Here is a 22669-nt window from a genome sequence, read left to right on the forward strand (position 1 = left end):
CGATAAGAAAAACAATTGTAAAAAGTCGAGCACGAACCAATCAGAAAGGAGACATTAGACTCCTCCCACGTTGCCATTCGCTTTGTGTCAGGATCGGGGCAATCTGAAGGTCGACTCTCGCTCGAGTATTATAACCATCAGAACTGTCGGATTCGAACATGACGTCCAAACAGTCAACATCACTATCCATAACTTTTTCATTCACCTAGTATTGCCGCAGGAATACAGCAAACATGAGTTAAACTGCATACTGAAAAAGTAGGTAATGAGATTTTTTTTTTCATGCCATCGAGCTGTCATCAGCAACGGCTTGTTGCACGGTTGGGATGTTTTTATTTTATTATTATTATTTTTTTTAACATAAAAAATATAAATATGTTTTCTACGAAAAAATATCTAAGGCGTTTTTTTTAACCGAAAATATAATTTAATCTCTTTGTATATAATATAGAAAATTGCAAATATTAGTGTTTTTTGTGTATAGTTTAACGCGTATGGTTTGTAACGGATTTTTAGTGTATTTATAATGGGTTTTCTTTTTTATGTTACAGATGCGCTATTAACCGCTTCCATTAATTTTTTCCCCCATTTTTTAGTGAAAAGAAACGGCGCGATACTTAAAAGAGAGAGAGAAAGTTTAGCACGATTTTTATTTTCATTTTCCTACTTTCTGGCACTAGGGTAAAACCTGTATATGTGCATATACCGGATTATTTTAGGGTCAACAGCTGACTTCACTCTACCCTAGAGAGGGTAAGGTTCCTGCCCACCCGGACAGAATTGAAAAACCTCCTATGGTGTATGACAGATGCTGTGCTGCAACTTTGGAACTAAGCGTGATGACTAAATTTTATATACACTCTATCGAGCCAGAATGCTTATTATAAATTACATAGTGTGCCATTTCGTGCTAAGAATAATAATAATAATAATAAATGCGATAGCCAACACCTGGCACATTATGTTTACATTAAACTGCTTGTAACTTAGATGGACTTTCGGTCCAAATCTGAGGTCGTAGGTCGAGTCTGTATGTGGAAGCAATTATTTACTTAGCCGTTCGCCATTTTACAAGCGGTTTACATTCTTTGGCTACTTTTACAAATTATAGATTGGTTTTTAATTTCCGATAGACGTCGACGGATTATCGGATGGTGATTATTTTGTCTGATTTACGTGTTCGATATCATCCCGATAACTGTCGGAGCTGAAAGCATTTTTAAAGATAATGTTTTGCTTGAGAGATCTGCAAAATTTTCGCTAATCAACATCATTAACTGCTTCCGCTTTGTCACGTGATGACTTTCGAATTCGATTCTTCTCCGTTTTATTAATCCCACCGGCTCAATTTCCAGTCCAAAAATTCGTTTTATACACACTATTTTGAAATATAACCAGTAAATCATATTTAAATTTGATACGTTTTAATTCTTAAAGTTTTCAAATTTTATACGCTATTAAGACAATTTTTAGTTTAAATTAACAAAAACATTTTGAATTTAAAAAGTTAATGTTTTTTCTTGATCTTATAATCATTAAGTTCTTGTATAGATTATATTCAAAAAAGCAACAAATTATTTGTAATTTTTATGCAAATTCTGTCTATAGTCTCTTTTTAATTTTCTTACCTTTGTTTTTATTGAAAAGAGAATATTTAACTAAATTAGTAATTTTGTTTGTTGTAATTTTGGGTATATAACCTCCAGTAACATATTCCTGGCAGAAAATTGCAAGAACAAAAGCATAATCTTCATATAATCTACCTCACCATATACACTGTGCCTTTATGACAGCATTGAAAGCAAGATAATTATCAGTATGCCAGTAACAGATCCAGAAGTATCCAAAGGGGGACTAACTCAAAAATTAAAAATAGTTGAATAATTAATAAGCACCTATAGAATTAATAAGTACTAACATTTTTTAAAATTTTAAATATTAAATAACTCATTGATATTCTGAGCACATGTTAGAAAAGACAATAGCTTAGTATAGTGACATACATACACACACAAGTGCATGCTTGAGTTCGATACACAACATGCATTTGTGCAAGCATCACTAATGCACTTATGAAAACTCATTGTGTGTATGGTATGATATTTAGTTTTAATAGGAAAGCAGCTACTGAGAAATTCCTCTGAAATACTGAAAAAAATCATTCCTGTACTCATTTACCATCCCCATAATTAAATTGCAAGTGTTTAAGAGCTGTCCAAATTAAGTGAAAAATAGATAAATATGATTTATCATTTTTATTTTATGACTAATTTTCTTTGTCCAGTAATAGTAATAAACTCAAAAAAATTAAACAGAAAATAATTTTATCATCAATATTAAAATTATTTTATNATATAGTATTTTGCCATAAATTTTCTTGCATTTTTTCCCTTTTATAATCAAATCTAATTATCGATTTACCGATTTAAATGTGTCTAAATTGCATCTACTCAAAACAGACATTTCAGTAGCTACATTTTCTCCTTAGAGAACTTTTTTGAATCTATAAAACAAACAGACAATAAACAAAATCGATACATTGATTTATGATTTAACGGTGGCAAAATTTGTACTAGAGACGCTCTTAACTTAGTTATTTGAAGTTCAGAATAGCACTGTAAAGTAGACAGTCCCTGTTGACACACGAGGTGAGTCAGAGGTTTGGTCATCATTATCGATGGATGTGGGAACTGTTCCTCTACTGGATTTGTAATCATATGGCTTAGGTATGCAGATGACTAGTTCTTTTATACCATCACCTTCGATTAAAAAATCAACTAGTTTTTTTCTTTTTTTAATGCAATCATTAGGTAATAAGATTGATATTTTTTATGGTTAATTTGGCAATAAAACTTTTATTTATCGGGCTATTTCTGGTGTATTTATATAGAACAGGTGTTCACTATCACAGACTTTTACTGGCGCACTGCAGAAGACTTTCCTCTGAATGAATTCTACAAAATCATAAAGCTAAAAAAAAAAATTATATATATATATAAGATTAGTTCCTATGAATTGAAGTTAATGAATAAAAAAAATATTTGTTTGTAAGTTTTAAAAATCAGTTTCTATTATATAGGGCTATATAATTATCAAGGTTTTTTTTAAGTAGAAAATGTCCAAAGATTTTTTCCTATTAGAAAATAGGTTTCAATTTTTTTACTCTCTTTCTCTTTCTCTCTCTATATCTGTATCTGTGTGTGTGTGTGTGTTATAACTTATATATACACTTTTTCGATTTCGCTTGATTTAGGGCAGATTGCCAATTTTCTTTTGTTTCTGGAGGCTTTTTAAGTAATTTCGGATTTAAATTTATAATTAAATTTGCAATCAATGAACAATTTTGTAATTAGTGTTGCATCTTCAATATTGCATTATATTACTATGCGAGTAATTAAAAATTTTAAAAATGGTTAAAATTACTGAAAAAAACAATAATCAGTATTAAAAAAATTGATAGGCAATCTGGATTTTTTTTTCTTACTTTTTTAATTACTGAGTACATTGCAAGAACAGGCCATATGGTCAGGTAATTTCTGGAAGGTCAAAGAACGATGCATAATTTTTCAATAAAAGTATTTGATTCGGCTTTAAATGATTGTTTCTATTATATTTACTATTAAATTACAAGGCATTAACTTTTTATAATTGGGTTATGTTTGTTTAATTTTAAAAGTGTATAACAAAAATATTACACGTATTTTTACCGAGATTCCGAAGAAGATTTTAATAAATAAAATTGTGCGGTGTATGGAACTTTACTTCCTCATTTTTTGTTTTTGTTAGTTGTATCGAATACAGAATTTTTCGCGAAGTGACATCAACTTATCTCGTCTCGCTTAAAGTGACAAATGCGATGTTGTCACGCTTTGTCGCGTTTAAGGTCATTCTTTCTTCCATAGCGAAAAGGAGAGATATCGGCTTATAATAATAGTTTTAGCAGTTATAAATACCTAAATTATAAATAAAATTGAATATTATGTTAAGCGGCATCGATTCTCTAGTCAAAATTGAACTTCTTCGTACGTAGAATGTATGGTGACATTTATGTTTACACGTACTTAGTATGACTAATAATGACCAACATCGATATCATCATAAACTAAATGATTGTTACTAATTACATCAGTAATAATCATAACATTGGTTTGCGTTTTTGTGTAACTTAATTGCAAATTTACATATTCGAATGGAGATTTGTAAATAATAATCGCGTTTGAAAATTTATTTATTATAATTTTTTCGAGAATTGAATTTATATAATGTAATTAATAAGGAAAAAAAATCGCTACGTAATTAATATCTAGAGATATGCGAAGGATCAATGCGATCGAATCGTATAAAGCACATTCCGGATAGAAAGAATGTTCAAAGGGAAACTGAAATTCTGCTAATGATGCATAGCTATCACTTAATGAAATTGTATCCATTGTTTTATACCTTTCCATTATCCGTGTTATTCAGACTAAAGTTATTTAATTGGATGGGGCCGGAGGAAGTAATTCTATGCATTTCGTGTAATGTTGAGGCTAGCGTAGTATATTGTATTAACGTGAAAGCAGTAACCTTGATCGCAAACGGAAGAAGCATTCAACACCTGTTGTGGTCTCTATAGCAGCTGTCTTATCGTTTCCGAAAGAATTAAGATGCAGAACGAGATTGCATCGCTGTTTATATTAATGTCCGTCCTTAAATTTTAAATAAGAAATTACCCGAGATGCCGTTGCTAGATCGAATTAGTGACAATCTGCCCGAGTTAGCCTCTGGCATTTTCTAAATCTCGGTTTTTTCCAAATGGTTAACTTTTCTGCAGTTCCAATTGCACAAAGTTTGATTTTTTTTCCCTTCCCTACCTGAAATATTTCTAACGGATCGATTAGCAGAAAGGATTTCTGCACGCTCGAAATATGATAGAGGTATTACGTTTTATAATATCAGTTTATACGGAACAAAAAATAGGAACTTTTACGGTTATTAAAATATAGTCGAATAAAATTATTAAATTGTATTGAAATATAATGCAGTCGAACGAAGGTTAAATTTGAATCATTAAGTGCGTGATGTAATTAATTAACGTAGCGATTAAAAATGGATGGAAAAATTTTAATAATCTATCAACGAAATTACGTATTTATCAAGTGTATGAAGTTAAATAGAAATTAACGCTTGACTCATTTATAAAAGACCGAGTTTATATCGTTAACGTCAATTTATTATACGTTTATATACAATATAAATCATCGATTCGACTGAATATTTCATTTTAACTAAATTTAACTGGGGCTTAAATTCGAATATTCTCGTTCGTCTTATCGGTTGGTCATAACATCTGTTTTTTTTTCTTTTTTTGTCTTCAGGTATGTCAACGAAAATGTCAATGGCCTTTGTAAGCAACAAGTGCGACATTTGATTACCCCTGGTCGAAATTATACATCAGTCCGGAATTAATAAATTGTAATCTTTGTTGGAAGTACTTTACTTTCTGATGCTTCATCATAACTCATATTGTTTTAATAATATATGATATATATGATACGTTCATTTGAAGAGATTTAATTCTATAAATATCCGGTTTATTCTTTCAATTATTTGACAGAAGTCGTTTATCCAGATTAGTGAACTAGTCAATCCGGATTTCCGGTTCATCAGTCTGTCTAATTTGAAATTTATTAGCTCGGCAAATATCTATAATTTATAGCAGATACGGATTTATAAGGAGGCCTCGACGGACAATGAGTCTGCCATTCAATTTTTTCTATATTAATTATACCGTATACAGCCTGCAGTTACAGTCGGAAGATCCATACGTAACGAAACTATAATATTTCCGATTTTATCGCTCGTAAAAATTCTCTAAGAGTTGTAATAATCGAATTGGGAGAGCGAGCATCACCTCTTTCGCCTCCATCTAGATGGAATTATAGAGAACAGTAAACTCGAAGTTAACGGTCCAGCAAACAAGAATTACCTAAACAAAAATCAGAAACTATCATTTAAAATGAAAAAAAAGCGAGAGAGATTGTGTGAAGTAATCCCGTGGAATGTCATTCATTGCAGTCTCGAGCGTCAGCAATCAAGGTATAAAAGGCTGGCGTCAAATTGTTTCTTAACTTAGTCTATTTCGGTTCATCTTTGGTGATCCATCAAAAGCCGATCCCTTTTACTTTCTCTAGTCACGTGATATCCCGAGCGTGAAAACGTCATTCCCACGTGCGAATGTATCCGACGCATGCTCATTCGCCTATAGCCAAGGGTCGTTGACCATTCGGTAACTAATCGTGTCCTTAACCTCCTTCTGTTTGTTTCTCTCGGCACTTGGTTAGTGGGATATTATGTCCTATGGCCGATTTAATTTGGCAATGGGATAATGATACGAGTGCTAATTGGAAACATTGGAAGAGAAAGTATGTCGTTCTTGTATCCTTTCGAGAATTTATCATTGAGAAATTAATTATCTTAAAAGAAATTAGAGTGTGGGTCTAAACGTCGATACATTTAGTAAATAAGTGGATAATATAATCGAGTAACAAACTGTTCGCTAGTAAATTCAAAATTACAAACGTTTGTCAGATGTGCTTAGTGTAAATTATAATTCGTGCTTTTACATTTTAAAATGTGTAAAAATAGAGTAAACATTTTAAAATACATTTTAAAAGTGATTTAATTACAAAAATGAATTAAAGTTAACATACAACTGTTTTCCCCTAGATTTATTTTTAGATTGTTTTACGTTAAAACTTCCGGGACAAAACGAAAGAGAGAAGAAACACACAAATTCATATCTTAAAATTAATCATTAAAAGAGCCGTAGATGTATCATTGCACGGAAATAGAGGAAATGCGATCTTCGGCTCTCAGAAGTTTTTAAATAATAAATATCACAAAATTGAGATAACAAAATTGGAATATCCTCTTATCTGGCACGGTTGGTTAAATCGATTTCCACCTATTTACAGTTAGAAATACAGTATACTTAATTTTATCTCGGTAGCTTTATGATTCGCTAATTCAGACAAGTAAAATCTCTCGATAATCCCGGCGAGAGAAGCCTCAAGAAGAGGCATTAAAATATAATCTTTGTCTCTAGAGGTCCAAATGGTTTCCTGGGTAACTCTGGCGCCAACCAGACCACGTGGCAACAACGGGCTGTATATCCACCAGTACTGGATGGACAGAATTATTATTGATTACCTGATCCTAATATAACATATGGTGCATTGCCTATCCATTGGGGAATTCAGTTATTCTGTCAAGTCTTTTTGTTATGCAACTATTGGTTCTTTTGGCATTGACGGAAGAGAAATAGAATTTTGAGAAAAATCACATTTTTCTTCTTTGACGGTTATTCCTTCTTTTTAGCCCATAGTAATATTATAGCGCTTTAAGTTATTTGATTCCGTGACCGATTTTGTAGTATCGATGCGAAATTTTAAGTAAGGCATGTGATATATCGAAGTTTCGCGCCTCACGTCCGACATTTTTGCATTTCTTCTAACAAGAATAACGTTTAGCAGATGGGTTTAATTGCCATTAATGAGCCGCTCTCTTTAGACCAAGAACTCTGCCAAGAATTATCTCTACACCCGAACTTTTCCTCTCTACACAAAGTAATATATTAAATCATTATTTTTATTTGTAAAAAGATAAAATTTATGCACTCCCTCGATATAATTTTTAACGCTCAATTTTCACAGTTTATGGCTTCTTAAAGGTTAAACTCCTCTTGGCTCATTCTCAAAAATGTTTTCAAGAAGAAAAGAAGAAAAAAAAATTATAATAATTTAAGTGACTTTTTTACATTATAAATTGCTTACCGTTAATTACAGCAATTCTCATGAAAGTTCACACCCATTTTTTATTTATTTATTTCAAATACTTTCAGAAAATTTATATTTTAATACTTTTCCATTTTCCATTATAATATTTTAAATCGGTCCCATCGATGTGATTTACAAAATTAAAGTAAATAACATTTTAAAACTATAATTAAAGATGTTTGTGATATGTAACCGTTTAATGAAAGGATTTAATAATTGATATAAAGTTAATTATCCGTTTAGTTAATTCGTTCTGTTAATGAAATATTGAATTCTTTTGAATAATTAACATNAAATGTTAATTATTTATAATTATAACTTGCGGTAAATGAATAAATAAATAAATAAAATCTATGCGAGTTATGTCAGCATTTTTGCGTGTATAAAAAAAAAATAGATTATTAGCGATGTAATGTAAGCAATTTTGAAGTGATGAGCTATTTTACGAAGGGAAAACCACATTTAATTAAAAATTTCGAGCAAAAATCACAAGCTTCGGATAAAATTTAATTTCTAAAGTGGATAAAAATCAAGTTGCTTTTAACAAATTGAAGAACAGAATTGGTTTTTCCCATTCTATCGCGCACGCTCTATCTTTGTATACACAGGTCAAAAAGAGCGGGGGGGAGAAATCGGCACGTCACGTGTTTAGCATTATTTCGGAAAAAAAGATAAACAGCCCGACTCGATGGTAATAAATATTTAAAAAAAATAAAATATATTTTCCTTAATTAATTTCGGTATAAACAAAAAAATAATTTCGAAAAATGCATTCGAATCGTAACTCTCGTAACCAACCCTTATTGCAGAAATCGATCAGTCGCGTTTTCCGCCGGGTGGCGCCGTCTTCGTCTGGCAGACTTCCAAATCGGTGCACGTGCGAGCAGCCGACATCCAGGCGTCGTCTATCCCGAGTCTCTCTTTTTCAGGTAATTTCTATGTGGTCTGTTTACACACCCAACATGCAACCGGCGCAAAATGGTTCGTATAATTTTTATTTTCTACGCGTTGTCTCTCGCTCGAATTATAAAGCGTTTATCGACCTTTGACCTCTCGGTAAGCGCGCGAGATTACGCTAAATGAAGAGAAAGAAAGAAAGAAGAAGAAGAAGAAGAAAAAAGTTTACGGACAACTTCTTCGTTTATTTCTCGTTAAAGATTTTATTGGTTATTATTTTCATTGTTTTTTAAAAAGATAACGATGGCTTAATGAGTGGAAAAAGTTCATTAGTTTGTGTATTTTAAATGCATTCTGGTATTTTCGAAGTAAAAATTGGTGAACGCACCAATGGAGCCAGCGCTTTGTCAAGTGCCCAGTCCTCGGACGTGTCGTTAGTGATTCATTTTTGGAGAAAGCGATTATTCTTCTCTAAATAATTATAAGCTTTCACACGCAGTCGTAATTAGCAGAAGGCCATATTTACTTGGCCATTTATTTTCAATGACAGTATTTGTTTGGGTTTATATCGACCCGCTTTTAATATAGGACACGTGATTTTTTTAAATTGTAATTATCTCGAAAACAATTCTACTTCAATAACAATCCTTTTTTTTAATTTTCATTAACTGCATTGTTTTTTTTAAATGTTATTATTATTATTGACATTCTGCTCTCTTTCTTGGGATCGGGTCATTGTTCCTTTGGACATTGTCCAAAGTTTAAGTCGTGATTTGTTGTGAAACTCGAAAGATTTTTTTTTCGAAATGAAAAATAAGTTTTTATCGCTTACGTGAATCGTATCAACGCTGTAAGAAATTAATGGTATGCTTTCTTATCCGAAAACTAGTAAATATCTGTTGATGTATCTTTTTGCAGCAGCGAAAGCCTTCTATATTTAGTGTCGTCCACATCAGTTTCCACTGAAGATTTGTAGAATGGTATTTCCGTCACCATCAATAAAATAAGAAAAACTATATATATATTTCGGGAGAAGAATTATTATTTTTTTTATTTCCTTGAGTATACCAAAAGATACACTTTCTAGGAGTGAGTCAGTCCGAATTAGGGAGGTAAAAATGTACTAATTCGGCAGACACGACATTAATTTTCATAAGTCGCGCTCACATTTTGCTATTTATAATTAGAAATATGTTATTCGGACGTTTCTATACATGTTTAACGATGCTTTTAACTTAGCTTATTTATACGAAACAACAGTGTTTTTATTTAATCACGAATCTGTAAGCTGTCTATAGTAGTCTATGCAATATCAATAAATGTCAAAAAATGACGAATATTCTCATAATCTAATTGATCTTCTCTTAGTTCAAAACAATTATTATTGATCACAAATGATCAATAATAATTGTAACGTGACGTTGGCTGTTAGTGACTTGTTTCCGTGACTGCGTTTAACTGATAGGTCATACTACTCGATCAAGCCAACCGTGTGCGATTAGAATGAAAACGAATTGCGCCCCTGAAGTGATACTTCTCGTCAGTACTGAAGCCTTACAGGAATGCCTGCATTGCAGAAGCCGATGTTTTATTGTTGTGGAAAAAAATGACTTTTTTGTACTCCTTTTTTTTTATCCTTTCGGGTTCAAGTAGTTACATATTACACGACAAAATTCCTGCCAATTTTTCTATATTTTATTTTGTAAGAGATAGAATTATTGGATTTAAATGTATATATAAACGGCTTTTATAGTATGTTTTGATTTTAAAAACGTCATTTTACTTGTATAACATAAAACAATGCACGATATTAATGGTGAAAGTGCGATTTAAGTCTCTTCCATTAGGATTAGGATCGTTTTCTCAGAGAATTCGCGAATCTTAAGAAATATTGAATGGATAAAGTATTTATATGAATAATAATTTTGAAAACCGAGAGTTTATTTTCATTTATTTTATGTTTCTTTAACTAAAATTAATTTTAAAAGAGAATTTTCGTCATCGTAAACTTTTGAAACATTAAACAATATTCAGTGTTAATGGAAGAACTAGTACATTTACTTTATACGTTGCTAAGAATATTAAGAGGTGAACTATTAAAAAGAGAAGATTAAACATCGGAGAAAATTCTGTTAAGTATGATTATTACGTAGAATAAAAAGAAATGAAAATAGGAAAATGAGAAAATTATTTTGACAGGTGTTCACAAATGATAGAAAATAAAGTTTTGAGCAAAAAATCATTCGTCTTGTTTGTTCCACTTGACCATTGTTGACAGACCAATTCATTCCAAAATTTAAAAAAACAAGTAAAAAGAAGAAAATACAAAAGATACCCCAGTTGCATCGATCGTAGTTCTAGAATTTCAGGAAAAAAAAACCGATGCAACTTTAACAATGGCATAACTTAAAAGATCGTTTTAAAAAGGGAAAAAGAATTCTTCAGAATGATTTATCATTTCGTTTTAAGATGACTTCACGACAATTGTTTTATCGATGTTTAACATTTGAACTTATTCAATGGATTCTTATTCACTAAAAATCGTTAAAATTTGTAAAATAGCTTTCTTTTTCTTTCCATCGAGTCTAAAGAGAGAGAAAAAAATCAGATAACAGTAAAATTATGAACTGCTAAGCTTAATCAATAGAAATTCAAAAAGATCTTACTTAGTTAAGAATATTTTTCATCTTTAAACGATCCTTTCAGAATTCAATATATATGAAAGTATGACTTATGTATGAAGTAATAATTTATTTTATATAATGAATAATTAATAAAACCATAAAGGATAAGTAATTTGAAAGAAAATTCCATCGATAGAATCGTAATGTTAGTCCATAACGACCATAATTGAATTGATATCATTTGATAGTGCCATTAACATCTATATGTAAATTGCATGTGCATTAAGAATCAATTCATAAAACAAACTTATTACATACAGTTATTGATTATTTCATTATAAAATTTTATGTTCTATGAATCAATTCTGACGTTATTTAATCTTAGCGTGATAAGGACATGGATATTTTCAAGCAAAATTATTAATTTTTAAAATAAAAATATTTTATTTAATATGACAAAAATTATATTAGTAATTGCTCCCGTTTTTGGTTATCTACTGTAAAAACTTTAAAGTAGCAAATCTCTTGCTAAAAATAGTATCGCTCTCTGTCAGTAATCCTTTCAGTAAGAGATGTAATAATAGCATTTGTGGTCGCTAACTTGATACACAAACACATCAGATTCCATCTCTAACGTATTACGGGACTGGTTACATCAAAACTGTGTCATTAACATGAAAGGATTTGTGTTAGATAGTGGTGTAGGTGGTAATAAATATCGAGTCGTTCAATGTTTCCACTGCCAAAATGTAGTTCAAGGTTAAGACTGATTAGAAAATCGATAATGTTGACCCAAATTCACCGTTCTTTTCCCTTTTTCTCCGCTTATTTCACCTGATATTTATTCGAAAATTGCTTGGCATATTAACAGTGATGTAGTTTAAGCTTCTGAAAAAGTTATCTGAGAATTATAGCATTACTTATGCCATATCAAAACCGGATGACATAAAAAGACGTCGCTTAGCAGATGTTGTGAATTTAGATCGTGTTCCTTCTTGGTCGCCAGATGATATTTGCCTAAGAGCAATGCTTACAATCATTTTATTATTATAATATTTTTACGTAAATTTGGCTATTTTTATTTATTTTACTTTTGTATTTAATCGTTTCACTTCGCTAAATATATTTAAAATTTGAACTTTAATATGATTTTTATTCAATGTTAATATTTCGTGAATATCCTATATATTTATTCAGAATCTTAATCGAAATTTCTTTGAAATTCAAATTTTTCATTGAGTAAAGACTGATCGTGCATCCAAATCATAATTCTCGGATGTACTGTACTTAAAGGCGATACAAAGTATAACAGAGACTTCTTTCTTGAGTGTTTCCTTTAACGGTAACTTTATCCGGATGGGTTGCTATGGTTACGTTATCTCACTCGGAAACCAAAGAAAGTAGATAGCTGTTATTGTTATCTGACTGATGGCCAATCACTCGTCCTCAATGTCAAAGATAGACGATCGGCTTGATTTATTCTATAAGAAATTCATTTAATGAAGTAAATTTGAATTGATATTGGCTGCCGAACGATGAAATATCCTTTTATAGATCGCTGAACTTGCATTTAAAAAATTGGAACAATGTCAAAGAGGCCGTGAACTGTATCAAACAATGTTTGAATCATAAATAAACCGATTAGAGAATAATTTATGATTATTCGAGGACATTTTAAGTATAGCTCTTTTTGAATTTCGAAATTTTATCTATTACATTGTTATTATTAAAAATAGTTGAAGTACAGTAAATGAATTGTAGTTTAATTTGAATATAATTTACTTTTACAGCATGTGGATAGACACACGAATGCTGCTTAAGGGTAGAAGACGGTAAACCATGACCCAAAGTCTACTTCATGGGAAGAACTTTTATTGTCGGGAATGGGTATTTGCAAAATTATCACATTGTTTGGAAAATCGAAATTCGGCCAAAACAAGTGGAGTATTGGTTGTTGGAGGTCCCGGAAGTGGAAAAACGGCAGTTTTCTGCGAATTGGTATGGCCGTCCATCGAAAGAGGAAAGCAGAACACCTTAAGCAAACGAATCCTCGCTTACCATTTTTGTCAGGCCCACGATATTAAGACCTTGTCAGTTAAAGATTTCGTCCAATCTCTGGCGGAACAACTCTCTAAATCATATTTAGCTGGATCATTTAACGAAAAGTTAAAAGATATCGAAAATTCGGGTGCCGTAGGCCAAGAAGAAAACCATTCCTCCGTCGACGAGATATTCAAGAATGGAGTTCTTTATCCTTTACTGGAAATCGAACCACCAAACCAGCCATATATTCTGTTGGTGGATTCGATAGACCAGTCATGTCTTCACAATGCTCCCGATAGAGGAAGTGAAAGCCGTAGCATTGCCGAACTGCTTTCAAACTACCATCATTTGTTCCCGCAATGGCTGCTGTTAGTATGCTCGGCAAGAAAACAAAATAAATCTATTACCCGTTTATTCACGGGATTCCGTAAGATAAGCCTCGACGACTTGCGAAAATCTCATGTCGTGCGGGATGTTCAGCAGTATATACTCAGTCGATTAGATCAAGAAGAAGCTCTGAGACAGCATTTGAATAGAGAAACAGCCGAAATGCTCAATCAGCTTCACATTAAAAGTAATGGCTGCTTTATATATTTAGAGAAAGTTCTAGATGGGGTAGCGGAGAACTTTATTATGTTGAGAGAAATTCGAGAGATACCGGGAACTTTAAATGGATTATATTTATGGTTATGTCAACGTATCTTCGTCCGGAAACAGTTTCTTAAGATTCAACCGATTTTGAATGTTATTCTAGCCACGAGGAAGCCTCTAACCGAAAATCAATTATACGAATGTGTATGGACCAAAAATACTCATCTCACTAAAGAAGAATTTAGTAAACGTATGACACTTCTTTCTAAGTTATTGGTCGATGACATTGATGGAGCAAAAATTCTCTTTCATCATAGCTTTGCCGAATGGTTGCTCGATGTTAAACATTGTACTCAGAAATATCTTTGTCACGTAACGGAAGGTCACGCCATGATCGCTATGTGGTATACGCGTCAGGCACCTAATTTATCACCGGAAGAAGTATGCGATTTTGCCCTTCACTTATCAAAAATACACCCTTCGCCCGTTCTTCAACCTCATCATTTACCACTGTGGTTGGTAGTATCCGGTGCGCCCGTCGAAGCATCTTTGATGGAAACACCTCCACCCAACGATCAGAAAGTTTTAAAGTTACTTACTGATGCCGGAGCGCAAATGCCAGACGTTGTAAGAGACGAAAGTGAGAAAGAATCTGTAAACACCAATAAAATTCCAGATGATCCTTTAGAGGCCCTTCTACAAAATGGTGGTAATATTAATCAGATCGATAGTAACCAGAGAACTCTTCTTCATACAGCCGCATACGACGGAAACGATAAACTCGTTCAGAGATTAATCGAAAAGGGAGCAGACATCGAAACGATCGACAAAAATGGACAGACCGCACTTAATTTGGGTAATATTTTTGAAAAAAATTACGAAATATTGTAGAAAATAAATGCTAAAATAATATTTAATATTTAAGAAACTGTTTTTCCTATGTCATTTAATATTTAATTAAAGATTTCCTCTGTTATTTTCTTAGCGTCGAGACAAGGTCATCTCTCGGTGGTAGAAGTGTTGCTCAAATCGGGAGCGGATCCGGATCATGCTGATTGTGACGGATGGACATCTCTCAGATCATCCGCTTGGGCTGGTCATATCGACGTAAGTAACACGAATTTATGATTGTAATGAGGAAATAGGAAATTTTATTGGTGACAGTTTAATAGAATAGCTTAAATATATCCGTAATTTGCTTGTCAATCGAAAAATGATTATTATTATCGAAGATGATTATTATTATATATCTGAAACAGGATGCATTTTGATCAAATTAATGAGAATCAATCTCGTGAAATTCTTATATATTGATTAAAACTTAAATTATACTATTAATTTAATAACAAGTTTTAAAATGTATTAAATTACTTTCAAGTATATTTATCGTTATCATTAAATATTATTAATTATTTTATTGCTGTCTGTAATAGTAAACATTCCGAAATGATTTCCTCCAGAAAAATCTGTATTTAAAAAAAAAAGGTCATTTCATGATATTATCGATAAAAGAAATCTTAAAATTTCAATAAAAAAAATTAAATAGATTTTTCTTTTGTTAAAACAAAGAAAAAACTACAAAAGGCAGATTTTAGCTTCTTTTTTCCGATTTGAAAATTCATCATATTGTTTGGAGATTGAGTAATTCTATCGCAGTGAGGGAAAAAAATTACAATATAAGATGAATCGCGCTAATTAACTCTATGTTGTTTTTTTTATTAGCGAAATTAAAAATTCATTGATTGAAATCTTTGTAATTTTATAAATTATAAAGTATTTTTAGCCATCGATTCGTAAAATTGAAAAATAATCGTTACGAGAAATTAATTGCGAAAATTTAAAAAGTCGTGGGTTATAAGTACATAAATCTTCACGCAAGATTCTATCACTTGGTAAAAGTAAAGAATACGAATGCGACTGACAGAGATTTTTGCACGAGATGATGGTGATGTATCGAAGTGATTACTTGATACGAAGAGCTATTTATCTGAAGAAAATCTTTTATTCACAGATCGTTGCAGAAATCTATCGAAATTCGCATGCTCTAGGCGGAAATATTAATTAATTTCCTAATTACCAATAAAAGTTTCCTGTAGCTAATTCATTTACGTTATAAAAAGTCATTCGAGTTTTTTCTATATTTTTCATCCGGATGTGTCGCAAAAAAAAAAAAAAACTTTTATTTTCGTGCATTTTAGATTTATTGATATTATCAGGGGAAGAATTTAGTAAAAAACGTGCAAAAATATATCTCTCCGAACTGTACATTTCGTCCATAAATTTAATTCGCGTTTGCACCGTTGGGAACTGGTTAGAAGGAATGGATAGGTAGGTATAATTTGCGATCGAAAACTATAAAAATAAATGAGGTCGAGTATAGTTTTGAATAATAATAATAATAATATCATCATATGTATGGCGATCATCGTCTCTCAAGATTCTCTTTATGCAATCTTTTCTTCCCTCGGGGTAATATGCATTAAATAGCCGAATCAATAAAAAAAGACTTTGAGGAATCCTATGAAATATGAATGAAGCGATTTGCTAGCTTAGCATGGAAAGTAAAAACATTTCGTCAAATTGCCGCTAGCCAAACCCCTTCCATGAAACTTAGAAGTGAAAAGTTGTAAAAACCAAATTAATAGCATTGGCATGGCATCCAGTGCTCGTGTTGAATATGCACTTAGTATCAATGCAAATGAATGTATTATTCCATTCTCTTTATTGAATATAGTAGCTGTTACATTTATCTTGATTAAAGGATGTCACCAATATGATATTCTTTCTTTTTTTTTTCTTCTTCTTCTGTTTTTTTTTTCCTGCCGTGTTGAAAAAGTGATAAATTGCGTTTATACATACATAAAACACACAGATCTAAGTGAAATGAATATTTAAAAAAAATAAATAAATTGTAAAATTTTACAATGGAAGAACGTAGAGCAATGAAAGTCCTATGGGTAAATAGCAATTTTTTAAATATTCTAAAATAATATTCTGAATGACGAAAGTTTTATTCAGAATATTAATATTTAACTTGTATGTTATTCGCATTTTTATTTGTTTACGTTTATATTGATTGTTTATGTTTGTATATTTATTTATTTATTTCAAATACTTTCAGAAAATTTATATTTTAATACTTTTCCATTTTCCATTATAATATTTTAAATCGGTCCCATCGATGTGATTTACAAAATTAAAGTAAATAACATTTTAAAACTATAATTAAAGATGTTTGTGATATGTAACCGTTTAATGAAAGGATTTAATAATTGATATAAAGTTAATTATCCGTTTAGTTAATTCGTTCTGTTAATGAAATATTGAATTCTTTTGAATAATTAACATAATTTTATCGTTAAAGAATCTATTATTTTTTTTCCTAGGTTGTAAATGCTTTGCTAGAAAAAGGAGCTCAAGTTGATCTTGCCGATTCAGACATGAGAACTGCCTTGAGGGCAGCTGCTTGGGGAGGCCACGATGATATTGTTCTGACACTGCTGCAGCACGGTGCCTGCGTGAATCAAGCAGATAACGAAGGAAGAACCGCTCTGATCGCCGCTGCCTATATGGGACATTCAGAAATTGTAGAACATCTCTTAGATCACGGAGCAGAAGTTAATCACGAAGATTCGGACGGACGCACCGCTCTTTCCGTGGCATCTTTATGTGTTCCAGCATCCGAAGGTCACGCAGATGTTGTTAGTTTACTGTTGGAGAAAGGTGCTGAAGTAGACCATAGAGATAAAGAAGGAGTCACGCCATTACTCGTGGCCGCTTTCGAGGGTCATAGTGAAGTATGCGAATTGCTGTTAGAAGGAGAAGCTGACGTTGACCATGCCGATAACAATGGTCGTACGCCCATATTCGCCGCAGCTTCCATGGGTCACCCCGCTGTCGTTAGTCTTCTGTTGTTTTGGGGTGCCGCAGTGGATGCCATTGATAGTGAAGGTAGAACTGTATTGTCGGTGGCCGCATCCCAAGGAAATCCCTCAGTAGTTCGGCAACTTTTGGACAGAGGACTTGACGAAACGCACAGAGACAATGGAGGGTGGACGCCTCTGCATTATGCAGCATACGAAGGTCACGAAGAAGTCTGCGAAATTTTAGTAGAAGCGGGCACAAAAGTTACAGAAGTCGATAATGACGGAAGAATACCTCTGATTTTGGCTTCTCAAGAAGGACATTCCAAATTGGCAGAAAAATTAGCTAATTATAATCGAGCTAGTATTGATCATAAAGCACACGACGGAAGAACAGCTTTAAGAGTTGCGGCTCTAGAAGGACACAAAGAAGTAGTGAGTATACTTTCTAAGAAAAATTCTAAATATATTTACCTATAATTACTAAAAATAAATATGTAAACATGATGATAATTTAGAATAGTTAAAAATTTATTAAATATATTTTTTATATATATAATAACAAAACAGAAGTACCGAACGATCTTCTTGCTAATATTCGAAATACTGAAGTAAGCACAAAAAATTTATAAACTTAAGTCAAGACCACAAATAATCCCATATTATTTTATAAATCATTGCCTTTCTGTAGAATTGAACTTGAATCTGAAATCCACAGATAATAAGAATTAATAGATTACTTAATTAAACTCACTCAAAATGAAAAACTATACAATAAAATTTATTTAAAAGATTAAGTATAAAAACAAAGCACAGTAAAATGTATGTTTAACAAAAAATTATTTGTAAATTTATTTTCAAAGTTTTAATCGAAAGTTAAATCGGTTCCATTCAACTTATTATCACCAAATCATAAGTTATTCCATTCAACGAACTCATAAAAAATTTCCTGGAAATACTGAAGTTCTGTCAAGAACTCCCCCAAGTCATCTCACTATTAGCCATTTGTCATCAGAAAACGATGATCTCTGGGGTGCAGATTGGGAAGAAGCAAGGATGATATATCGGGCTGATGCTCCAGTAACAGGTTAGGTATTGGTTTTTTCGCTTTGATGAACCTCCCTGTTGCAAGAAGTAAAAATGAACTAGAAACTTCCTAGATTCCTTTGATCAATAAATCTAAAGAAAGAGAAAATTCGCCCTCGGGCAACGTTGATATATCAAAATCGTATAAATCATTCTTCCACAAGTTCACGGTAAAAAAATGGTATATATCTTTATTGTTTAATTTAGCATTGTTTTCTAAAATTTATCACTATGCAAAATTGATAAGAATTACTATTTAATAGTGTAGTATGAGAAGAGAAATATCATTAAGAATATCGAACAGTCAACTATCTTCAGAATAAAGATAATAAACCAATACTGTATATAACTGTCTCATTTTAATCGAAATGATCTTTAAATATTCAATTACAATTATGTAATTTAAATAATACATTATTTTGCTTTTCCTTTAATTCTCTTAGGTTCAAGTGTTGCTTTCCCAGGGTGCCGATGTGAACTATAAAGATGCGGATGGTAGATCGACTCTTTATCTGTTGGCTCTCGATAATAGGATAGATATGGCCGATTTCTTGGCTTCTTCTAAAGCAGATTTGGAAGTGACGGATGTAGAAGGCCGAACGCCTCTTCACGTGTCGTCTTGGCAAGGGCATTACGAGATGGTGGAACTTTTACTGAATCACGGAGCAAATGTTAATACGACCGATAACGATAAAAGAACAGCACTGCAGTCGGCAGCCTGGCAAGGTCACGTTAACATTGTAAAATTGTTGCTAGAGAGAAATGCCCGAGTGGATCACGTTTGCAATCAAGGTGCCACCGCTCTATGCATCGCTGCCCAAGAAGGTCACGTGGAAGTAGTGAATGTGCTTTTACAATATGGCGCAGATCCCAATCATGCCGATCAGTTCGGACGCAATCCACTACGCGTAGCCACCAAAGGAGGACACACGCCAGTAATTCAATTATTAGAGGAATATATAGCATCTAATAGCAATCATCGACGTCAGGGGTTACAATCCGGAAGTATTAGTACCACTTCTCTAACTTCGGCTTCTACGGCCGAAACTAAACCTTGTAGTGCCATTCTGTATCAACCGGGTTTATATAGTTCTCCGGAATCGACGGTGGATCCGAGAAAATCGAGCGTGTCGAATCGCTCCTCGTCGAAATCTTCCAGTAATCTAACTACATCCACGAAATCTTCTCATCGAGGAAAAGAAATGGTTAACGGCAATGCTCCGATGACATTCACACAGCAATTACAACAGTGTAGCCGACCGAGACATAGGATAAGCCAAATTCTTTCGCCACTCAGCGAACCTCGCAGCCCCATACCCAGTCCGCCTCAGTCACCACTCAGTGATACAGATGGAACGTCTCATCCCGTCCATGTGCCCCTCGTCATCCAACCGTTAAAATCCGAACCGAAGACGCGAATTCAGGGACCAGAAAGTCCTCGAAGATCCCTATCAAGGACTCAAGAACAAAATCGATTTCGTAGGAACGGTATCGTGACCAATCCAAATTATAAAGGAATGGCCACGAAAAACTCGTTCGGAATCGACGGAGGAATGAACTCCAATCAGTTTTTGAGGAATAAACACATTCCTTGTCATTACGAAGTGGCACTCAAACCCAGTGTCAAGAAAGAAACTCCTTTATAATTTGTGTATTCTTTAAACAGTTTGTATATGAACAATATTCTCTTTCGTTTGAAAGAAATTCTAAATTTCTAATCCATTTCGAATGGATTTATATATATATAAATATATATATATTCAAAGGCAGCTCCATGTGTATAAACGTTTAAGATATCAAACAATGCAATGCCCTGCTTTTGAAAGCAACAATCTTTACTGCCAAAATAGAATTCCGAAAAATTAAAAAAATATATATATACATACAAATAATTTTAAAAAAATCGTTTATTGCTCGCTTTATTATTTCTTAAAAAACGATATAATTTTTTATCGTTAATTTAATCGAACGAGATTCATCAGATTATGAATCTCGTTCGATTTTGTTATTTTTTTATATAAAAGAAAAGTATAAAAATCAGAAATTTAAATCATCGATTGATTAAAAAACAAACTACGAAGTACAGAAAGTATAGAAAAGTTTATGAATATTCAATTGGAAGCTTTCTTAATATATTACGGGATTATTGCTAAAGATACTCATTTGACGACAGGTGAAACATTCGTTAAATAATTATATTAGTCATGTTCTTTAGTGCTAATAGTGCGCTTTCTGGAACAACAAGTGGGTTCCACGAATATAATCTAATCGCGATGACCAAAAAATACTTTAAATAGTTTCATTTAGATTATCAGTGCTTTAAAAGTAAACATTCGACAACTTTACAGCTTAATAGAAAGAAAGGAAGGAAAAAATAAATAAATTCTTTCTTTCGTATTAGTTCGAGTTGTTAGGAAAAGTTGTAATATGAAAAAACGAAATCGTTATGTTGTAATATAGAATATTCAAATTGTATCCCGACCGGAGATAACATTTTAAAACTATGATCTCAGATGTACGTGGTTAACATCGAGTGTACAGAAAATATAGGGACAAATAAAGGCTATACAGTTATATCTTGTTTTCTGTGCAGAAACTGATTTTGTAGAACACAAGTTTTTTATTTTTTTACTTTCTACTCGTTAACAGGATTTCCTTTCTAATTTTATCTATAGTTGTAATTATTTCATTAACTGGAGATGGATATCTAATTGTTTCTATTGGGAACTGGAATGGTCTGCATCGAACCCTATCGCATCGGAATCTCGTATAGAACATCTGTTAGGTTGTAAATTACCCCGAACCTACCCATTTTCTGTCGTACTCCACCCAATAAAGCTTTCCCAACAAAGATTGATTGGCTTTTGTCCTTTGGAAGAAGATATCGCTGGACACTGTTTTAAGTACTCTCCAGTTAGACAAAGAACGTGGATCACGCTCGTTAAAGATACTTCGTTAATTTCGAGCATTCTTTTAGTTTTTGTTTCAAGCCAAAAGTATTTAGGGCTCCTTTCATCACGTCATTTTAACTCTAATCCTTGTTTGACTCGCGAAACGTGCAACCATTCTATTAAATATTGAAAAATCTCTTAACTAATGAAACCGTTGATATCGAGTTCGTACGACCACTTCATTTTATCTCGGTAATAATTATTTTTAAAGTAAATAATAATAATAAAAAATTCAATTTATCAATTTAAAATACGATTTTTCCTATGGAAAAAGATTACTTTATCAATTTTTTTTTTTAAAGAATAGGCATATTTGCATAATTTAATAGATTGTTTTTCCAGAAAAATCGACTTTACTTTTGGCTCGCTGTCTAATGTTGTTTACGAGGACATTAGAAAACTGATTTCCAGAAGAGTTGCCTTATATAATGATATATATAAAACAAAACATTTTCCCCCCTCCCTTCCGAACAGAAATATATTTTATATAAAAACAATTTATAAAATTAATGTTCGTATAGCATAAATATGGACTATTTTATCTGATACAGAATTTTGACTGGGATAAATAGCCTAGAAACGATTTTATATTCATTGGTAAAAGATTAAAGTAAGATACAAATGTATATATTTTTCCTGTAGTTGATGGCGAAATATCAAGGTTTATTTTGTCGAGACCTACTTCTTCTCCCTGTATAAATCTTCACTTACCGCTGAAGATACTGACGAACATATAAATTGCCATATTTCAACGGTTAGTTTAGGATTGTTTTGACAGTGGGAAATGTTTTTATTTC

General features: G+C 32.3%; 1 protein-coding gene across 3 annotated transcripts; it reads left to right on the forward strand.

Moving 5' to 3' along the window:
- The first annotated feature begins 82 nt into the window (after window positions 1–82).
- LOC111616724 (ankyrin repeat domain-containing protein 50-like) lies at window positions 83–21999 on the forward strand. 3 transcript variants are annotated; one of them, XM_023358107.1, is made up of 5 exons: window positions 83–262; window positions 13129–14828; window positions 14958–15079; window positions 17359–18270; window positions 19365–21999. In XM_023358107.1, the coding sequence occupies exons 2-5, from the start codon at window positions 13178–13180 to the stop codon at window positions 20565–20567; spliced, it is 3888 nt and encodes a 1295-aa protein (XP_023213875.1). In that variant the 5' UTR covers window positions 83–262; window positions 13129–13177; the 3' UTR covers window positions 20568–21999. The 3 variants fall into 3 exon arrangements, with proteins under 3 accessions (XP_023213875.1, XP_023213868.1, XP_023213882.1); XM_023358100.1 differs by having other exon boundaries at window positions 83–258; XM_023358114.1 differs by lacking the exon at window positions 83–262 and adding an exon at window positions 8259–8746.
- The last annotated feature ends 670 nt before the right edge of the window (window positions 22000–22669 follow it).

This window comes from Centruroides sculpturatus, unplaced genomic scaffold (genome assembly GCF_000671375.1).
Source record: "Centruroides sculpturatus isolate CEXI.00-Female unplaced genomic scaffold, Cexi_2.0 scaffold24, whole genome shotgun sequence".
NCBI classification, from domain to species: Eukaryota; Metazoa; Arthropoda; class Arachnida; order Scorpiones; family Buthidae; genus Centruroides; species Centruroides sculpturatus.

Coding starts and splice junctions, on each gene's coding strand:
- LOC111616724 (XM_023358107.1), top strand. CDS start 13,178: ATGACCCAAAGTCTACTTCATGGGAAGAACTTTTATTGTCGGGAATGG. Junction 14,829..14,957: donor ACAGACCGCACTTAATTTGG/GTAATATTTTTG, acceptor TTATTTTCTTAG/CGTCGAGACAAGGTCATCTC. Junction 15,080..17,358: donor CTTGGGCTGGTCATATCGAC/GTAAGTAACACG, acceptor TTTTTTTCCTAG/GTTGTAAATGCTTTGCTAGA.